Below are 15616 nucleotides of genomic sequence, written 5' to 3'. Positions count from 1 at the left end.
AGGGGCTGTAGCCTGCCAGGCTCCTCTGTCCATGGAATTCTCCAGGCAAGAATACTGGAGTGGGTTGCCATTTCCTTCTCTAAGGAAAGGGAGGAAATGCCCCTAAACTGAAAGCAAACTGAAACACACAAAATTTCATATGAATTCCATAAGCACAGTGGAGGGGAAAAAAGAGAGAAAGAGGAAGGGAAAGAAAGAAAAAACAAAGAAGAAAAGGAATGACTTATATTCAATATCCTGTAATAACCTATAATAGAAAAAAGAATCTGGAAAATAATACATATATATACATATATATATGGTTATATCACTTTGCTGTACACCTAAAACTTTGTCAATCAATTATACTTCAATAAAAAAATACTTAAAAAAAAGGGAAAAGGAGTAATCCAAATAACTCATAAATATAGTATTTGACTATATATCCACATCCTGGATAGAATGGGGGTAGGAGAAGACTGCAAATAAATCTTGAGCTCTATTTACTATACTTGTTTATTAAAGTGATTATAGCTGAAGACATTCTGAAACTATTTTTAACATTCTATAAAACTGAGTGAGTAAATGTCTTAGGAAGCCAGGGTTCTCACAGAGGAAGAAGAGACAGATAACTAAGCAACTCCATGAGTGTGGGCTGGGATTAGAAGCACCAGTGTAGACTCATGATTTCCAAAATGGGGATAGGTGTGTACAAGTGTGTGTATGTGCACATGTATATGTGCATATGTGTATAGATGTATGTGGTCATGCATTTTTGTATGGCTATGTACATATGTGTGAAAGTATATGCATATACATGCACTTCCCCACACTCTGGATTGTCTGCTGAGGGGGCCAAGAAACAACCCCCTCCACCCCCAGGGGCAATGAGTGCACCAGGAACCCAGATTTTGGTCTCTAATACCATTCCTCACCAAAAGGGACCTGGCCTCCACCACCCAGAGATTAACCTTATCTACTGACTTTATGACAAAGAATGCAGGTTCTTTTTTTTTTTTTTTTTTTTTTTTTTTTGATAGTCAAAAATTTTAATGTTCCATTCTCCAGGTAATCAAAGAATGCAGGTTCTAATGGACAGTCCCACTGAGATCTCCAAGTGTATGTAGCTGAGGAAGGGGTGGAAGGAGGTGGGAGCCTGGACCACTCTTCCAAGGCCAGGCTGGTCTGGAAGACAGAATGGCAACAACTAAAGGTTTTTCATGAGACCAAACTCATCTACTTTTTAAATTCTTACTTTTCTATGTGTTAATGGGTTCCTCTGGAATTGAAAGGGTGGTGACAGTGGATGGTGTTTGGCTGTTATATTTTGCTTTGTTTTGTTTCATGCCTTTCTTGGAAAAGTAAAACTCTGACAACCCTGAGTCAGTTCCTAAGATTCTTCTGGACACTTCACCCATCTATGAAATCCCGAAGTCTGGCACCGCTGGATTATTAATAGGTAATTTCTTCATTGATGCTGACTCAGATTTCATGGGAGTCACAGAGACTCAATAAATTCTCTCTGAATTTATTAAGGAGCAAAGAACCCAAGTGAACTGGTTTGATTATTATGGATGCAAAAATGACTTGGAATAAATAAACATTAAATAACATTGCATGGTTTAACAAAAAACAGATAACTCTCATCGGCAAAAAAAAGGGGAAATACCAGCTAAGAAACATGTAATCTATTCAACCACAATGACTGCAAGTTGAAGTATCATTAGTGGGTCTGTAGGACGTTAAAAAGGAATGCCATTATTATTCTGTAACTCTTTTAGAAACAAAAACATGACCTAGAGTCTTACATCATGGAAATACATGATGAAGAAATAAAGAATCCTCTCTTGATTTTATAATCTGTCATGCAATTATGCTTTATTTTGAAACAGATTGGCCCAACAGAGCACTCAGGCACAGAAGCTGGAGGTAACAACTCCTAGTTGGAGAGTTTTCTTTAATTCATGTGGAATTCATGTTTAATTCATGGTTAATTCAAGCCCAAAGTAACTGCACTCTGAGTGCCTTTTGAAAGAATAGCCTCAGGAGATTTTTCCAAGGACACAGCTTTGGAAAAAAAAAAGAAACAAACCAAAAAAACCAGGATGTTTTTGTCTTAATTCTTGAGACCTGTGCTTGCTGACAGCGGGTGGACCCTGGCCCTCTGTACTCCCCACCATCTCTCACTTTACATGTTCTGTCTAGGGAAGGGTGCCACACGCAGCTGTGCTTGGTTCCCTGATGACTGGGGTCTGTTCTGAAGTGCCTTCACTCCTCAGCAAAATGAGGATCTGAGTCCAGATGACGGAGGGTCATCGCCATCTGGTGGCAGCAGAGTGACTGCAAGGTTTAGTGAGTGGGGGACGGCAGGAGTGGGAAGAGCTATTAAGGACAGTGCTGGAGGCACCATGTGAGTCCTGATGAGTGCTCCGTAGGGACTCCCTCAGGTCCCCATTCCACAGACAAGGAAATCATTGCTCAAGGGCTTCAGGGATGGGTGACTCGCCCAAGGACGCAGAGTGGGTGACAGGGCTATCGGGTCTCTCAGACACGAGAGTGTCCTCTCTGTAAGGTTGTTCCCTCCAGCCCTAGGTTCTGGAGATTTCAGGTCTTAGAAATATGCTAATGTCACCAAACACAAGTTCACGTACCCAACGCACAGTGAGGCCAAGCAAACCAAAATGCCAGAGTCTGAAGCAGAGGAAGGTCTACTGCAGGGACCAGTAAGGAGAAGGCGGTGGCTTGTGCCCAGACCTTCAGAACTGCCCGAAGGTCTGCAGGGGAAGTTTTTAAAGGCAAAATTTGGGGTGAGGGCTGCAGAGTGTGTGACTTTCTTCTGACTGGCTAGTGGTGAGCTACAGACCCCTCTCTAGGTCCTCTGCTATAGCTCCACTCAGAAATGCCCAGATAACAGTATCTGATGCACATTCCTGAGTCACAGATGCCGAACCCCCACCAAATGCAAGAAGTTAACTATTTGATGACTGTGACCACTGAGCCCCCAGACCTATGGTAACCTGAGAACTGACAACATGACATCATCTGTAACCTCACCATCACCTAATCAGAGATCTGTGTATGGTGAGCTGATCACACACCCTGCAATCCCCCTCCCTCACCTGGTCTTTAAAAATGCTTCCTGAAAGCCAAGGGGAGTTGGGCTTTTTGAGCTTTAGCTGCCTTGTTCTCCTTGCTTGGTGCCTGCAATAAACACTTTCTTAGGGCTTCCCTGGTGGCACAGATAGTAAAGAATCCACCTGGAATGCAGGAGACCTGGGTTTGATCCCTGGGATGGGAAGATTCCCTGGAGAAGGGAATGGTAACCCACTCCAGTATTCTTGCCTGGAGAATCCCATAGACAGAGGAGCCTGGCGGCTACAGTCCATGGGGACACAACTGAGCAACTTTCACTTCCATCACAACCTTGTGTCAGTAGACTGGCTTTGCTGTGCACGGGTGAGCGGACCCAAGTTTGGTTCAGTAATATGAATTCACAGAAAAGGAACTAACATTTCTGAGCCCCTGCCATGGCCCACCCCCTCTGCTTGCTCTCATGCTCATCTCCAGGCAAAGGAGGGCGGTAGAGACACACTGAAAAAAATGACCCAAAAGGAACAGCACGAGGAAAAGCCTGGATTTCGATTAATTCAGGAAGAGCTTTTCTGCTGGCAGTGGAGGAAGAAGTAAAGGTAAGGGTTCCAGGGTTACAAACTGGATTTCAATTGCCTTTTTGAATCCCTGGGGGTGTGTGGGTGACAGTGCATATGGAGTTGGTGCACATGAGGGTGAGCTTTCCTACTTAAAAAAAATATTTATTTGTTATTTGGCTGTATTGCGTCTTAGTTGTATTATGCGGGATCTTTCCTTGTGGTGCACAGACCCTCCACTTGTGGGGCATGGGCTCAAGAGCTGCAGCGCACCGGCATAGTTGCCTGGTCACCGGCATAGTTGCCCCATGGCAGGTGGGATCCAAGCTCCCAGACCAGGGATCGAACCCATGTCCCCTGCACTGGAAGGCAGATTCTTAACCACTGGACCAACAGGGAAGTCTCCTCTTACTTCTACTAAAACGAAAATGTCAAGGCTGAGCAGGTCTCATCAGCCTGGGTTCTGGATGAGAGGACTTGGCCCAAAGAGCTGACCAGAGAGTGTGGCTGAGGTCGCACGGCTCCTGAGGACCTAGGGGAACTCTGATGACGGCGAGGAACCAGGACACGCTGGCAGAAGTCAGGGTATAAGTACCCACTGACCCTGGTTGGTGGCAGTGCTTAGGCCCAGGCAGAGCTGACTACTCCTGGGGCCATGGTAGGGTTTTGCCCCCTTGGGGAGGGCCTCACTCCAGATCAAAGGATTTGAGCAAAAGGTCACTGTGATGGTCATCGTACTGGGACACTATTCACGTTTGCTCACCAGCAACTCATTTCACTATGTTTGTAAGGACAATGGACCAAATAACTAAATTCCAGGTCTCAGGAGCAGGTCACTGACCAGGCTGCGTTTAAAGGAAAAGGCATCAGCTAGTTGTTTGATCTTAGGGCTTTGAAGAGGTGCTAGTTAAGCAAATTAGCAAGAATGTGCTTACTCTGAATTTCCTCCTTCTTTGGTCTAACACTATTCTCATCTACCTGCTCTGTCTCTGATGACAGCTGTGGGGCCTCCCGGTGGACGGCCAGGCTGGAGCATGCAGAGACCTGGATCCTTTGGTGTGGATATGGAGGGTGTAGACAGCTAATCATGGCAATTCTAAAATGCTGAAAATGAACCATGATTATTTCAGTTGAATTATGTGGACTGGTTGTCTACTTTTATTGAAGTATGGTCAACGATCCACCGTGACATTAATTTTTTTCTAAAAAAACTGCAATTATCTATTTATTCATTACTTGTTTTTGGCTGTGCCAGGTCTTGCTGCACATGGGCTTTCTCTGGCTGTGGTGAGTGGGGTTATTCTCCAGTTGCAGTGCATGGGCTTTTCACTCCAGTGGTTTTCTTGTTGTAGACAGAGCACGGCCTCCAGGGTTCACGCTCCGTAGCTGCGGCATGTGGATTCAGCTGTCCCTCAGCATGTGCAATCATCCCAGATCAGGGGTCACACCTGTGTCCCTGCACTGGCGGGAGGATTCCTAATCCCTGGAATATCAGGGAAGCCCTGTGACATTAATTTTTTAAAAGTTTATCTCAAGAGCTTTGATATGATCCTATAATCCTACTCCTGGGCATATATCTAGAAAAAAACACAATTAGAAAAGATATATGTACTTCAAAGCTCATAGTAGCGCTGTTTACAATAGCCAAGACATGGCAGCCACCTAAGTGTCCATCAACAGAGAAATGGATAAAGAAGATATTGTAGATGGAATGTTACTCAGACGGAATATTACTCAGCCATAAAAAAGAATGAAATAACGCCATCTGCAGCAACATGAATGGACCTTGAGATGATCATACTAAGTGCAAGACAAATATCATATGATATTACTTGTATGTGAAATCTAAAAATGATATAAGTGAAATTATTTATAAAACAAAAATAGACTCACAGACATAGAAAACAAACTTATGGTTACCAAAGGAGAAAAGTAGGGGGTAGGGATAAATTAGAAGATTAGGATTAACATATACACACTACTATATATAAAATAAATAACCAACAAGGACCTTCTATGTAGCACAGGGAACTATACTCAGTATCTTGTAATAATCAATAATGGAAAATAATGTAGAAAGAGAACTTACCTATATATATCTACATAGATACACATACCTATATAGGCATATCTGAGTCATTTGGCTGTAAATCTGAAACTAACATAACATCGTAAATCAACTAGATGTCAATAAAAGTTAAAAAAAAAATAAAGTTTATCTCATAAAGTTTATCTCAAGATAAAGAGATGAAAATCAGTTACACATCATCATATCCCTCTGACTACCGAACTTCCCTCATGCACCAAAAGTATGATTTGATATTTTCCTGGCAGGCAACTTTCAGGGCCACAGTCTCTGTAATCTGAGGGGCACACATACCCCTCTGAGGCAACGCGAGCTGGGCTTACCTCGGCAACACCTCTGTCTTATAAGTTTCGGGCAGGGATGAGAACACCAGGCTGTGGAACCTCTTCCAGGTCATCACTCCAGGTATTATGTCCTGTAATAGAGCCAGAACGGGGGGACCATGGGTGAAGTCCAGGAAGCACTTCAATTTCACTCAGCTGGCTAATTTTCAGTCTTAAAAGTTGAACTGCAAAATTTATCATTTAAGCTTAATAGAATTTTTCTGAGGCTAAAAAAGACAACCGTTTCAGCAAATAGTATTCAATGAAGCAGCAGGAATTAAAGCAGGAGGAAGGAGAGATTTGTGCCCTGACTTATGAGGCAGAGAAGCAAGGGTCCTGGTGTGGAGGGGCAGGTCAGGCCTCTCGATCTGTTTCGATTCCTGTGAATGTGATGCTAATGCAACATTTAGAGAGCATGGGTCAGTTCATCAAAGGCTCTTCCAGGCAGTGGGGATGGGGGTGGGGGGCGGTGAGCTTGTGCAACTGCACTGAGATGCCAAGGAGGGGTGTGATCAGGGGTCACTGAGTGCAGGGCGCTTGATGGAGGTTGACAGAAAATGGCCAGGAAGGCAGGCTGGTTGTGAAGGGTCTCGTGGGCCAAGCTCATGAGCTTGGAGCTGTTCCCATGGGCAGCGGGGACCATGGAGGGATTCCAAAGTGGAGAAGGACTGGATGCGACTCGAATGGAAGGAAGGCTTCTGCGAGGGGGTGGGGGGTGGTAGTGGTGTGGTGCTGGCACCCAGGGGGAAGAGAGGGAGTCACGTGGTGTGTAAGGCAGACTGGTGGGACCCAGGGTGGCTGGACTCGGGGGTGATGAAGGAGAAGGGAGTGAGGACCACATGGGTCATTGCTTGAACTGTACACCCAAGAGGCAGGAAAGTGATGTGGGAAGAGGTGTGAAGGGGGGCTGGCAGGAGTAGGGCCAAGATGATGACCTAAGGTGGGGTTTTGCCAAGTGTGGAAGGGCTGAGGGTCACCCGCAGGAGACATTGCTGGAAACTGAGCTCAGGCTGCTTATCCAGGGAAGAAGGGACTCTGGGGAGCCTCCTTCTCACTGTGTGTCTGCCACGTCACCACCTTGTCCCTTCTGATCTTTCTCTCCTTGTTAGGGACCAGAGAGAGACAGTGTCAGACCCCAGGACTGTGACCACCATGCGACTTCTCTTACATGGTCACAGTGGGAATAAAATGAATATTAGGCATAGCCTTCAAAGGAAAAGAGAGTAAGAATGCTGAAAGGGGGCAACGTGAAGCTGGGAAGTGGGCACAGGCAGACGGGATGGTGCGGCGAGCCCGCCTGCCCTGCTCCAGGGCTGGGACATGCCCGTGCCCCTGTGCCATGGTTACTGTCCTTGCTCTGCAGCTGTGGCCACAGACTCTCTTATTCCCAGTTCCAGCTGCGACCCCTCACTTCCTTGTCCCCCACCCCCTGGTCCCTGCAGCCCAGGGCCAGTTCTGCTGCTGAGCCTGGGACGGCTTTACCGTGTGATGGAGAAATTGCTTCTGGGTGAGGGGGATGCTGGAGCCACAGTGGCACTCCTTGGTGAACTTGTACTTGGGGTGGGAGCACAGGTGGTAATCGATCAAGGTTTCCACGTAAGTCAGAGGGTGCTTCACAGCAAACAGTCCCGGGCTGGGATTCTGCAGAAGAAGGAGAGAGAAAAAAAAAGGAATCTCTTTTGCTGACCAGCTTTCACCTCAGGCACAGGACAGACATCAGCTGAGGTTCCCCACGGCTCCCACCAGTACGGACACTCTGACTCTGCGTCAGCTTGTCTGAGAAAGACAAGCAGGAGAGTAGAGGTGGTTTCAGATGGGCTGTGGTCAGGGTCACTCACAGATGTCACTTTGCTGGCTGAAGAACTTCATCACATATCACATGGATTTACTAGGCTCCCGTGGAAACCAGCACAAATGAAACCACAGCTTAAAGTATTTGTTTCTAAATTTGATCAGTCCTAACTGTAAATAAGCAAACTGGTTTTAAAAAGCAAATGAGCTTCTGGTTTTGGGAAGGAAAAACAGCTTTTTTAAAACTAGTTTAAAGAGAAGATAAAGGAGAGGGTGGCATTTGATACATCAGGAAATGACAACGTTTAACATTGTTTTGGTGATGTCTTTAATTCAGGAAGGCTCCATTTGGATGTAGTATCTGGCTTTAAGGGAGATCCTGTTTTTTACTAATTTTCCAGTGAGACTAATGGAGGTACAGAGCAACTCTATCAAAATATACAAAAACATGGAGGCTTTTAATGTTCCTTCTGGGGCTTATCCAATAAAAACCCTGCTTTTGTCCCAAACAACATAGCTTTCAGCTCCCTCGTGGTTAATTCAGACGTTCAAGAACCACTGAGATTCTGTTCTTTTTGTCTGAGTAATTAAAAATAAAAATTTAAAACACACACACAAATCTCCACTGTCAAGATATAAACGTTCCCCACAACTTAAAGATGATGCAGCCAGGCCAGGGAGGTGTGACAGCAGAGCTTGGTTGTGGTGGATGTGACGAATGTGTTCCAGCCACAAATGCTGGGAAGACAGTCCTCTGTTAGTTCAGGGAGGCTGATCTACAGCCAGGACCGAGGAGAAAGATGCCGAGCAAGTGGGCTCTTGCCTGAACTCATGACTGTAAAGGCAGCAGGAGGGCAGGGAGGCAATGATGCCCCCTGAGGGAGTTGGTAGGGCCCCAGCAACCACATCTCAATGAGCTCTGCAGCTGAGGGAAGAGGCAGGAGATACCCATGTGTCCAGAGCAGCTCTTTTCCCATTCTTCAATGTGTCATATGTTATGTCCGTGCACCCAGGTGTACTTAAGGGAACCTGCGCAGGAATAGGAAACATCCCCCATCTCCCCATCCCCACCTGCTTTCCTCTGCATCCTCGACCTCCCTGGCTTTCTCTCGCCAGAGCCCCCATCTTTCATCTTGTTTCCGGCCCTGCAGTCGCAAATGCAAACACTGGCTCCCAAATCTGACCCAGAGAGCGACTGCTCCTGTCCTAGATGCCTCCTCTGGCCCCTGTAGATAATGCACAGATATCATCCCAAGACTTACTGTAGACCTTTCCTTGTTATAACCCCTATTTATTGCTGACAAAGGTCCATCCAGTCAAAGCTATGGTTTCTCCAGTAGTTGTGTACGGATGTGAGTTAGACGATAAAGAAGGTTGAGCACCAAAGAATTAATGGTTTCGAATTGTGGTACTGGAGAAGACTCTTGAGAGTCTCTTGGACAGCAAGGAGATCAAACCAGTCAATCCTAAAGGAAATAAACTCTGAATGTTCATTGGAAGGACTGATGTTGAAGCTGAAGCTCCAATACTTTGGCCACCCAATGTGAAGAGCCAATTCACTGGAAAAGATCCTAATGCTGAGAAAGACTGAAGACAGGAAGGGAAGTGGGCAACAGAGGATGAGATGGTTGGATGGCATCATCAACTTAATGGATATGAGTTTGAGCAAACTTCAGGAGACGGAGAAGGACAGGGAAGCCTGGTGTGCTGCAGTCCATGGGGTCGCAAAATTGGACACGACTGAGCGACTGACCAACAACATTGCCTTTTATGTTTGTTTCTTAGGGTTTCCAAATTCTTTCTTTTATAGCCATACTGAGGTATAATTATATACAATAAACTGCATGCACTTAAAGTATAGAACTTGGTATATGTTGATATATGTTATGTCTGCAAAACTGGTCTCTTTCTCACTTGCAGAGTGGTGAGGGAGGTGGTAGTGGGTGGGTCTGGGGGACAAGAGAGTGGTGTCCAAACCTTACCATGGAAATCCTGGGGTTTTGCTGGGATACCCTTCTCAGGAAAGCCCCTCTCCTACTGCCAGCCCAGCCTTTCTATGTAGAACTTCAGCCGATGAAAGGGTTCTGGTGCCAAATGAAGTCTGGAAATCACTGAGCTAAATGTCCTATGATGTTCAGTTCAGTTCAGTTCAGTCTCTCAGTTGTGTACTACTCTTTGTGACCCCATGGACCACAGCATGCCAGGCTTCCCTGTCCATCACCAACTCCCAGAGCTTACTCAGACTCATGTCCATTCAGTTGGTGATGCCATCCAACCATCTCATCCTCTGTTGTCCCCGTTTCCTCCTGCCTTCAATCTTTTCCAGTATCAGGGTCTTTCCCAATGAGTCACTTCCTCGCATGAGGTGGCCAAAGTATTGGAGTTTCAGCGTTAGCATCAGTCCTTCTAACGAATATTCAGGACTGATTTCCTTTAGGATGGACTGATTGGATCCCCTTGCTGTCCAAGGGACTCTCAAGTGTCTTCCCCAACACCACAGCTCAAAAGTAGCAATTCTTCAGCACTCAGCTTTCTTTATAGTCCAACTCTCACATTCATACATGACTACTGGATAAACCATAGCTTTAACTAGACAGACCTTTGTCAGCAAAGTAATGTCTCTGCTTTTTAATATGCTCTATAGATTGGTCATAGCTTTTCTTCCAAGGACAAGTGTCTTTTAATTTCATGGCTGCTGTCACCATCTGCAGTGATTTTGGAGCCAAAGAAAATAGTCTGTCACTCTTTCCACTCTTTCCCCATCTACTTGCCATGAAGTGATGGGACCAGATGCCAAGATCTTAGTTTTCTGAATGCTGAGTTTTAAGCCAACTTTTTCACTCTCCTCACTCACTTTCATCAGGATGTTCTTTAGTTCTTCTTTGCTCTCTGCCATAAGGGTGGAATCATCTGCATACCTGAGGCTATTGATATTTCTCCCTACAATCTTGATTCCAGCTTGTGCTTCATTCAGCCAAACATTTCGCATGATGTACTCTGCATATAAGTTAAATAACCTGGGTGACATACAGCCTTGATGTACTCCTTTCCTGATTTTCCAGTCTATTATTCCATGCCTGGTTCTAACTGCTGCTTCTTGACCTGCATACAGATTTCTCAGGATGCAGGTAAGATGGTCTGATGTTCCCATCTCTTTAAGAATTTTACATAGTTTGTTGTGATCCACACAGTCAAAGGCTTTGGCATAGTCAATAAAGCAGAAATAGATGTTTTTCTGGAACTCTCTTGCTTTTTTTGATGATCCAACAGATGTTGGCAATTTGATCTCTGGTTCCTCTGCCTTTTCTAATTCCAGCTTGAACATCTGGAAGTTCACGGTTCACATATTGCTGAAGCCTGGCTTGGAGAATTTTGAGCATTACTTTGCTCAAAGCATGTGAGATAAGCACAGTTGTGTGGTAGTTTTAAGATTCTTTGTCATTGCCTTTCTTTGGGATTGGAATGAAAACTGATCTTTTTGAGTCCTATGGCCACCACTGGGTTTTCCAAATTCACTGGCATATTGAGTGCAGCACTTTAACAGAATCATCTTTTAGGATTTGAAATAGCTCAGCTGGAATTCCATCACCCCACTAGCTTTGTTTGTAGTGATACTTTCTAAGGCCCATTTGACTTTGCATTCTAAGATTTCTGGCTCTAGGTGAGAGATCACACCATCGTGATTATCTGGGTCATGAAGATCTTTTTTGTATAGTTCTTCTGTGTATTCTTGCCACCTCTTTTTATTACCTTCTGTTTCTGTTAGGTCCATACTGTTTCTGCCCTTTCTTGTGCATATCTTTGCATGAAATGTTCCCTTGGTATCTCTAATTTTCTTGATGAGATCTCTAGTTTTTCCCATTCTATTGTTTTCCTCTATTTATTTGCATTGATCACTGAGGAAGGCTTTCTTATCTCTCCTTTCTATTCTTTGGAACTCTGCATTCAAATGGGTTTATCTTTCCTTTTCTCCTTTGCCTTTAGCTTCTCTTCTTTTCACAGCTATTTGTAAGGCCTCCTCAGACAACCATTTTGCCTTTTTGCGTTTCTTCTTCTTGGGGATGTTCTTGATCATTGCCTCCTGTAGAATGTCACGAACCTCCATCCATAGTTTTTCAGGCACTCTGTCTATAAAATCTAATCCCTTGAATCTATTTGTCACTTCCACTGTATAATCGGAAGAGATTTTATTTAGGTCATATCTGAATGGTCTAGTGGTTTTCCCTACTTTCTTCATTCTAAGTCTGAATTTTGCAATAAGGAATTTATGATCTGAGCCACAGTCAGCTCCTGGTCTTGTTTTTGCTGACTGTACAGAGCTTTTCCATCTTCGGCTGCAAAGATATAATCAATATGATTTTGGTATTGACCATTTGGTGATGTCCATGTGTAGAATCTTCTCTTGTGTTGTTGGAAGAGGGTGTTTGTATGACCAGTGCATTCTCTTGGCAAAACTCTATTAGTCTTTGCTCTGCTTCATTTTGTACTCCAAGGCCAAACTTGCCTGTTACTCCAGGTATCTCCTGATTTCCTACTTTGGCATTCCTACCCTCTAGGATGAAAGGGATGTCTTTTTTTGGTGTTAGTTCTAGAAGGTCTTGTAGGTCTTCATAGGACCATTCAACTCCAGCTTCTTCAGCATTACTGGTTATACCTCTGAGTTCCTCTTTGAGGAACTGCCCCTCCATCCTGCCATAAGACTACCGGAACATGCCCTGCAGTGGCCAAAACACAGGTATTACAGCTCTTTGGAGGAAAGCAGCAGAGCTAGTGAGAGGAGCACTGAGGCCAACAGTCAGGAACCAGGCAGGTTTGCATCCCATCTGCCCTTGGTGTGACCATCAGCACCTCTGCCCCATCAGAGACACAGATTCTCCCAGGGGAGACTTGCTCAGCAGTATCTAAGGTCCTTCTTCATTCTGCATGCGTGTGTGTGTTCTTACAAGACAGACCATAATCAGGGCAACTACGGTGACATTTTATCAATGATTCTGCACTTACATAGAACCTCCTCAGATTTCCTGTCTGACTTTTAGTCAGAGTTCATCATGGCCTTTTATTTTGCTTTAATGATGTGCCTTTATGAAACCTGTACTGTCGGCACATGGAGTCCACGCTGCCCTGGATGCCTCCTCTGCCCCTGGAGACAATGCACAGACATCACTCCAACACTCCACCGTAATGCTCTGCTCGTTATACTTAGGGTTTGCATGCCACTTCAGTCGCTTCAGTCATTCCAACTGTTTATGTATCTACAAGTATAAGGAGGAAGGGGGATGCCCCTGAGGGCAGGTAATGGGGGAACACACAGGCTGGCGGGGACACATGCAGTGGAGTGGGCTTGGACTTAATTCGGTATTAAAAAGGGAGTCAGGCTCCAGGGAACATTAATCAACAAGAGCTCATCCAAAAGCCTCCATACCTACACTGAAACCAAGCTCCACCCAAGAGCCAACAAGTTTCAGAGCAAGACATACCAAGCTAATTCTCCAACAACGCAGGAACATAACCCTGAGCACAAAAATACAGGCAGCCAAAAGTCACACCAAACCCATAGACACCTCAAAACTCACTACTGGACACCTCATTGCACTCCAGAGAGAAGAGATCCAGCTCCACCCACCAGAACACCGATGCAAGCTTCCCTAACCAGGAAATCTTGACAAACCACTTGTCCAATCCCACCCACAGGGAAGAACCTCTACAATAAGGAGGAACCACAAACTTCCAGCATACAGAAAGACCACCCCAAACACAGCAACCTAAACAAGATGCAAAGGCAGAGAAATATTCAGCAGGTAATCAAATATGATAAAAGCCCACCAAACCAAACAAAAGAGGAGGAGATAAGGAGTCCACCTGAAAAAGAATTCAGAGTAATGATAGTAAAAATGATCCAAAGTCCTGAAAACAAAATGGAGTTACAGATAAATAGTCTGGAGACAAAGATTCAGAAGATGCAAGACAAGTTTAACAAGGACCTAGAAGGAATAAAAAAGAGTCAATCAATAATGAATAATGCAATAACTGAGATCAACAGCACTCTGGAGGGAACAAACAGTAGAATAACTGAGGCAGAAGATAGAATAAGTGAGGTGGAAGATAGAATGGTGGAAATAAATGAAGCAGAGAGGAAAACAGAAAAAAGAATTAAAAGAAGTGAAGACAACCTCAGAGACCTCTGGGACAATGTTAAATGCCCCAACATTCAAATCATAGGAGTCCTGGAAGGAGACAAAAAGAAAGGCCATGAGAAAATACTCGAGGAGATAATAGTTGAAAACTTCCCTAAAACAGGGAAGGAAATCATCACCCAAGTCCAAGAAAGCCAGAGAGTCCCAAACAGGATAAACCTAAGGTGAAACACCCCAAGACATATATTAATCAAATTAATGAAGATCAAACACAAAGAACAAATATTAAAAGCAGCAATGGATAAACAACAAATAACTCACAAGGGGATCCCCATAAGGATAACAGCTGACCTTTCAATAGAAACTCTTCAAGCCAGAAGGGAATGGCAGGACATACTTAAAGTGATGAAAGAGGAAAATATAACAACCCAGATTACTGTACCCAGCAAGGATCTCATTCAGATATGAAGGAGAAATCAAAAGCTTTACAGACAAGCAAAAGCTCAGAGAATTCAGCACCACCAAACCAGCTCTTCAACAAATGCTAAAGGATCTTCTCTAGACAAGAAACACAGGAAAAGTTTATAAACTCGAACCCAAAACAACAAAGTAAATGGCAATGGGATTATTTTTTATTTATATTTAATTATCTTAAATGTAAATGGGTTGAATGCCCCAAGCAAAAGACAAAGACTGGCTGAATGGATACAAAAACAAGACCCCTATATATGCTGTCTACAAGAGCCACCTCAAAACAAGGGACACAAACAGACTGAAAGTGAAGGGCTGGAAAACTATATTTCACTCAAATGGAGACCAAAAGAAAGCAGGAGTAGCAATACTCATATCAGATAAAATAGACTTTGAAATAAGGGCCATGAAAAGAGACAAAGAAGGGCACTACATAATGATCAAAGGATCAATCCAAGAAGAAGATATAACAATTATAAATATATATGCACCCAACATAGGAGCACTGCAATATGGAAGGCAAATGCTAACAAGTATGAAAGGGGAACTTAACCATAACAGAATAATAGTGGGAGACTTTAACACCCCACTCACACCTAGGGATAGATCAATTAAACAGAAAAAATTAGCAAGGAAACACAAACTTTAAATGATACAATGGACCAGTGAGACCTAATTGATACCTATAGGACATTTCACCCTAAAACAATGAATTTCACCTTTTTCTCAAGTGCACACGGAACCTTCTCCAGATCACACTCTGGGCCATAAATCTAGCCTTGGTAAATTCAAAAAAATGGAAACCATCTCAAGTATCTTTTCTGATTACAATGCAGTAAGATTAGACAGGAAAAAAACTATTAAAAATACAAACATATGGAGGCTAAACAACACAATTCTGAATAACCAACAAATCACAGAAGAAATCAAAATATGAATATAAACCAATGAAAATGAAAACACAACCCAAAAACCTATGGGATTCAGTAAAAGCAATGCTAACGGGAAGGTTCATAGCAATACAAGCCTACCTCAAGAAACAGGAGAAAAATCAAAATAAATAACCTAACTCTACACCTAAAGCATCAGGGAGTTCACGGTTCATGTATTGCTGAAGCCTGGCTTGGAGAATTTTGAGCATTGCTTTACTAGCATGTGAGATGAGTGCAATTGTGCGGTATTTTG

The 15616-nt window shown here is 43.9% G+C and overlaps 1 protein-coding gene across 1 annotated transcript in view; it reads right to left on the bottom strand.

Moving 5' to 3' along the window:
- The window catches only part of CFAP221 (cilia and flagella associated protein 221), a 121544-nt gene that overhangs the window by 12123 nt on the left and 93805 nt on the right, over positions 1 to 15616 (bottom strand). Inside the window, exons 19-20 of the mRNA XM_052636042.1 lie at positions 7518 to 7676; positions 6036 to 6127 (exon numbers count right to left, since the gene is read on the bottom strand). Coding sequence (XP_052492002.1) covers positions 6036 to 6127; positions 7518 to 7676 — 251 coding nt within the window. The remainder of the gene's footprint in view (positions 1 to 6035; positions 6128 to 7517; positions 7677 to 15616) is intronic.

The sequence above is a fragment of the Budorcas taxicolor genome, chromosome 2 (genome assembly GCF_023091745.1).
Source record: "Budorcas taxicolor isolate Tak-1 chromosome 2, Takin1.1, whole genome shotgun sequence".
In the NCBI taxonomy this organism is placed as follows: domain Eukaryota; kingdom Metazoa; phylum Chordata; class Mammalia; order Artiodactyla; family Bovidae; genus Budorcas; species Budorcas taxicolor.
This window is presented reverse-complemented; position numbering and strand designations above follow the sequence as displayed.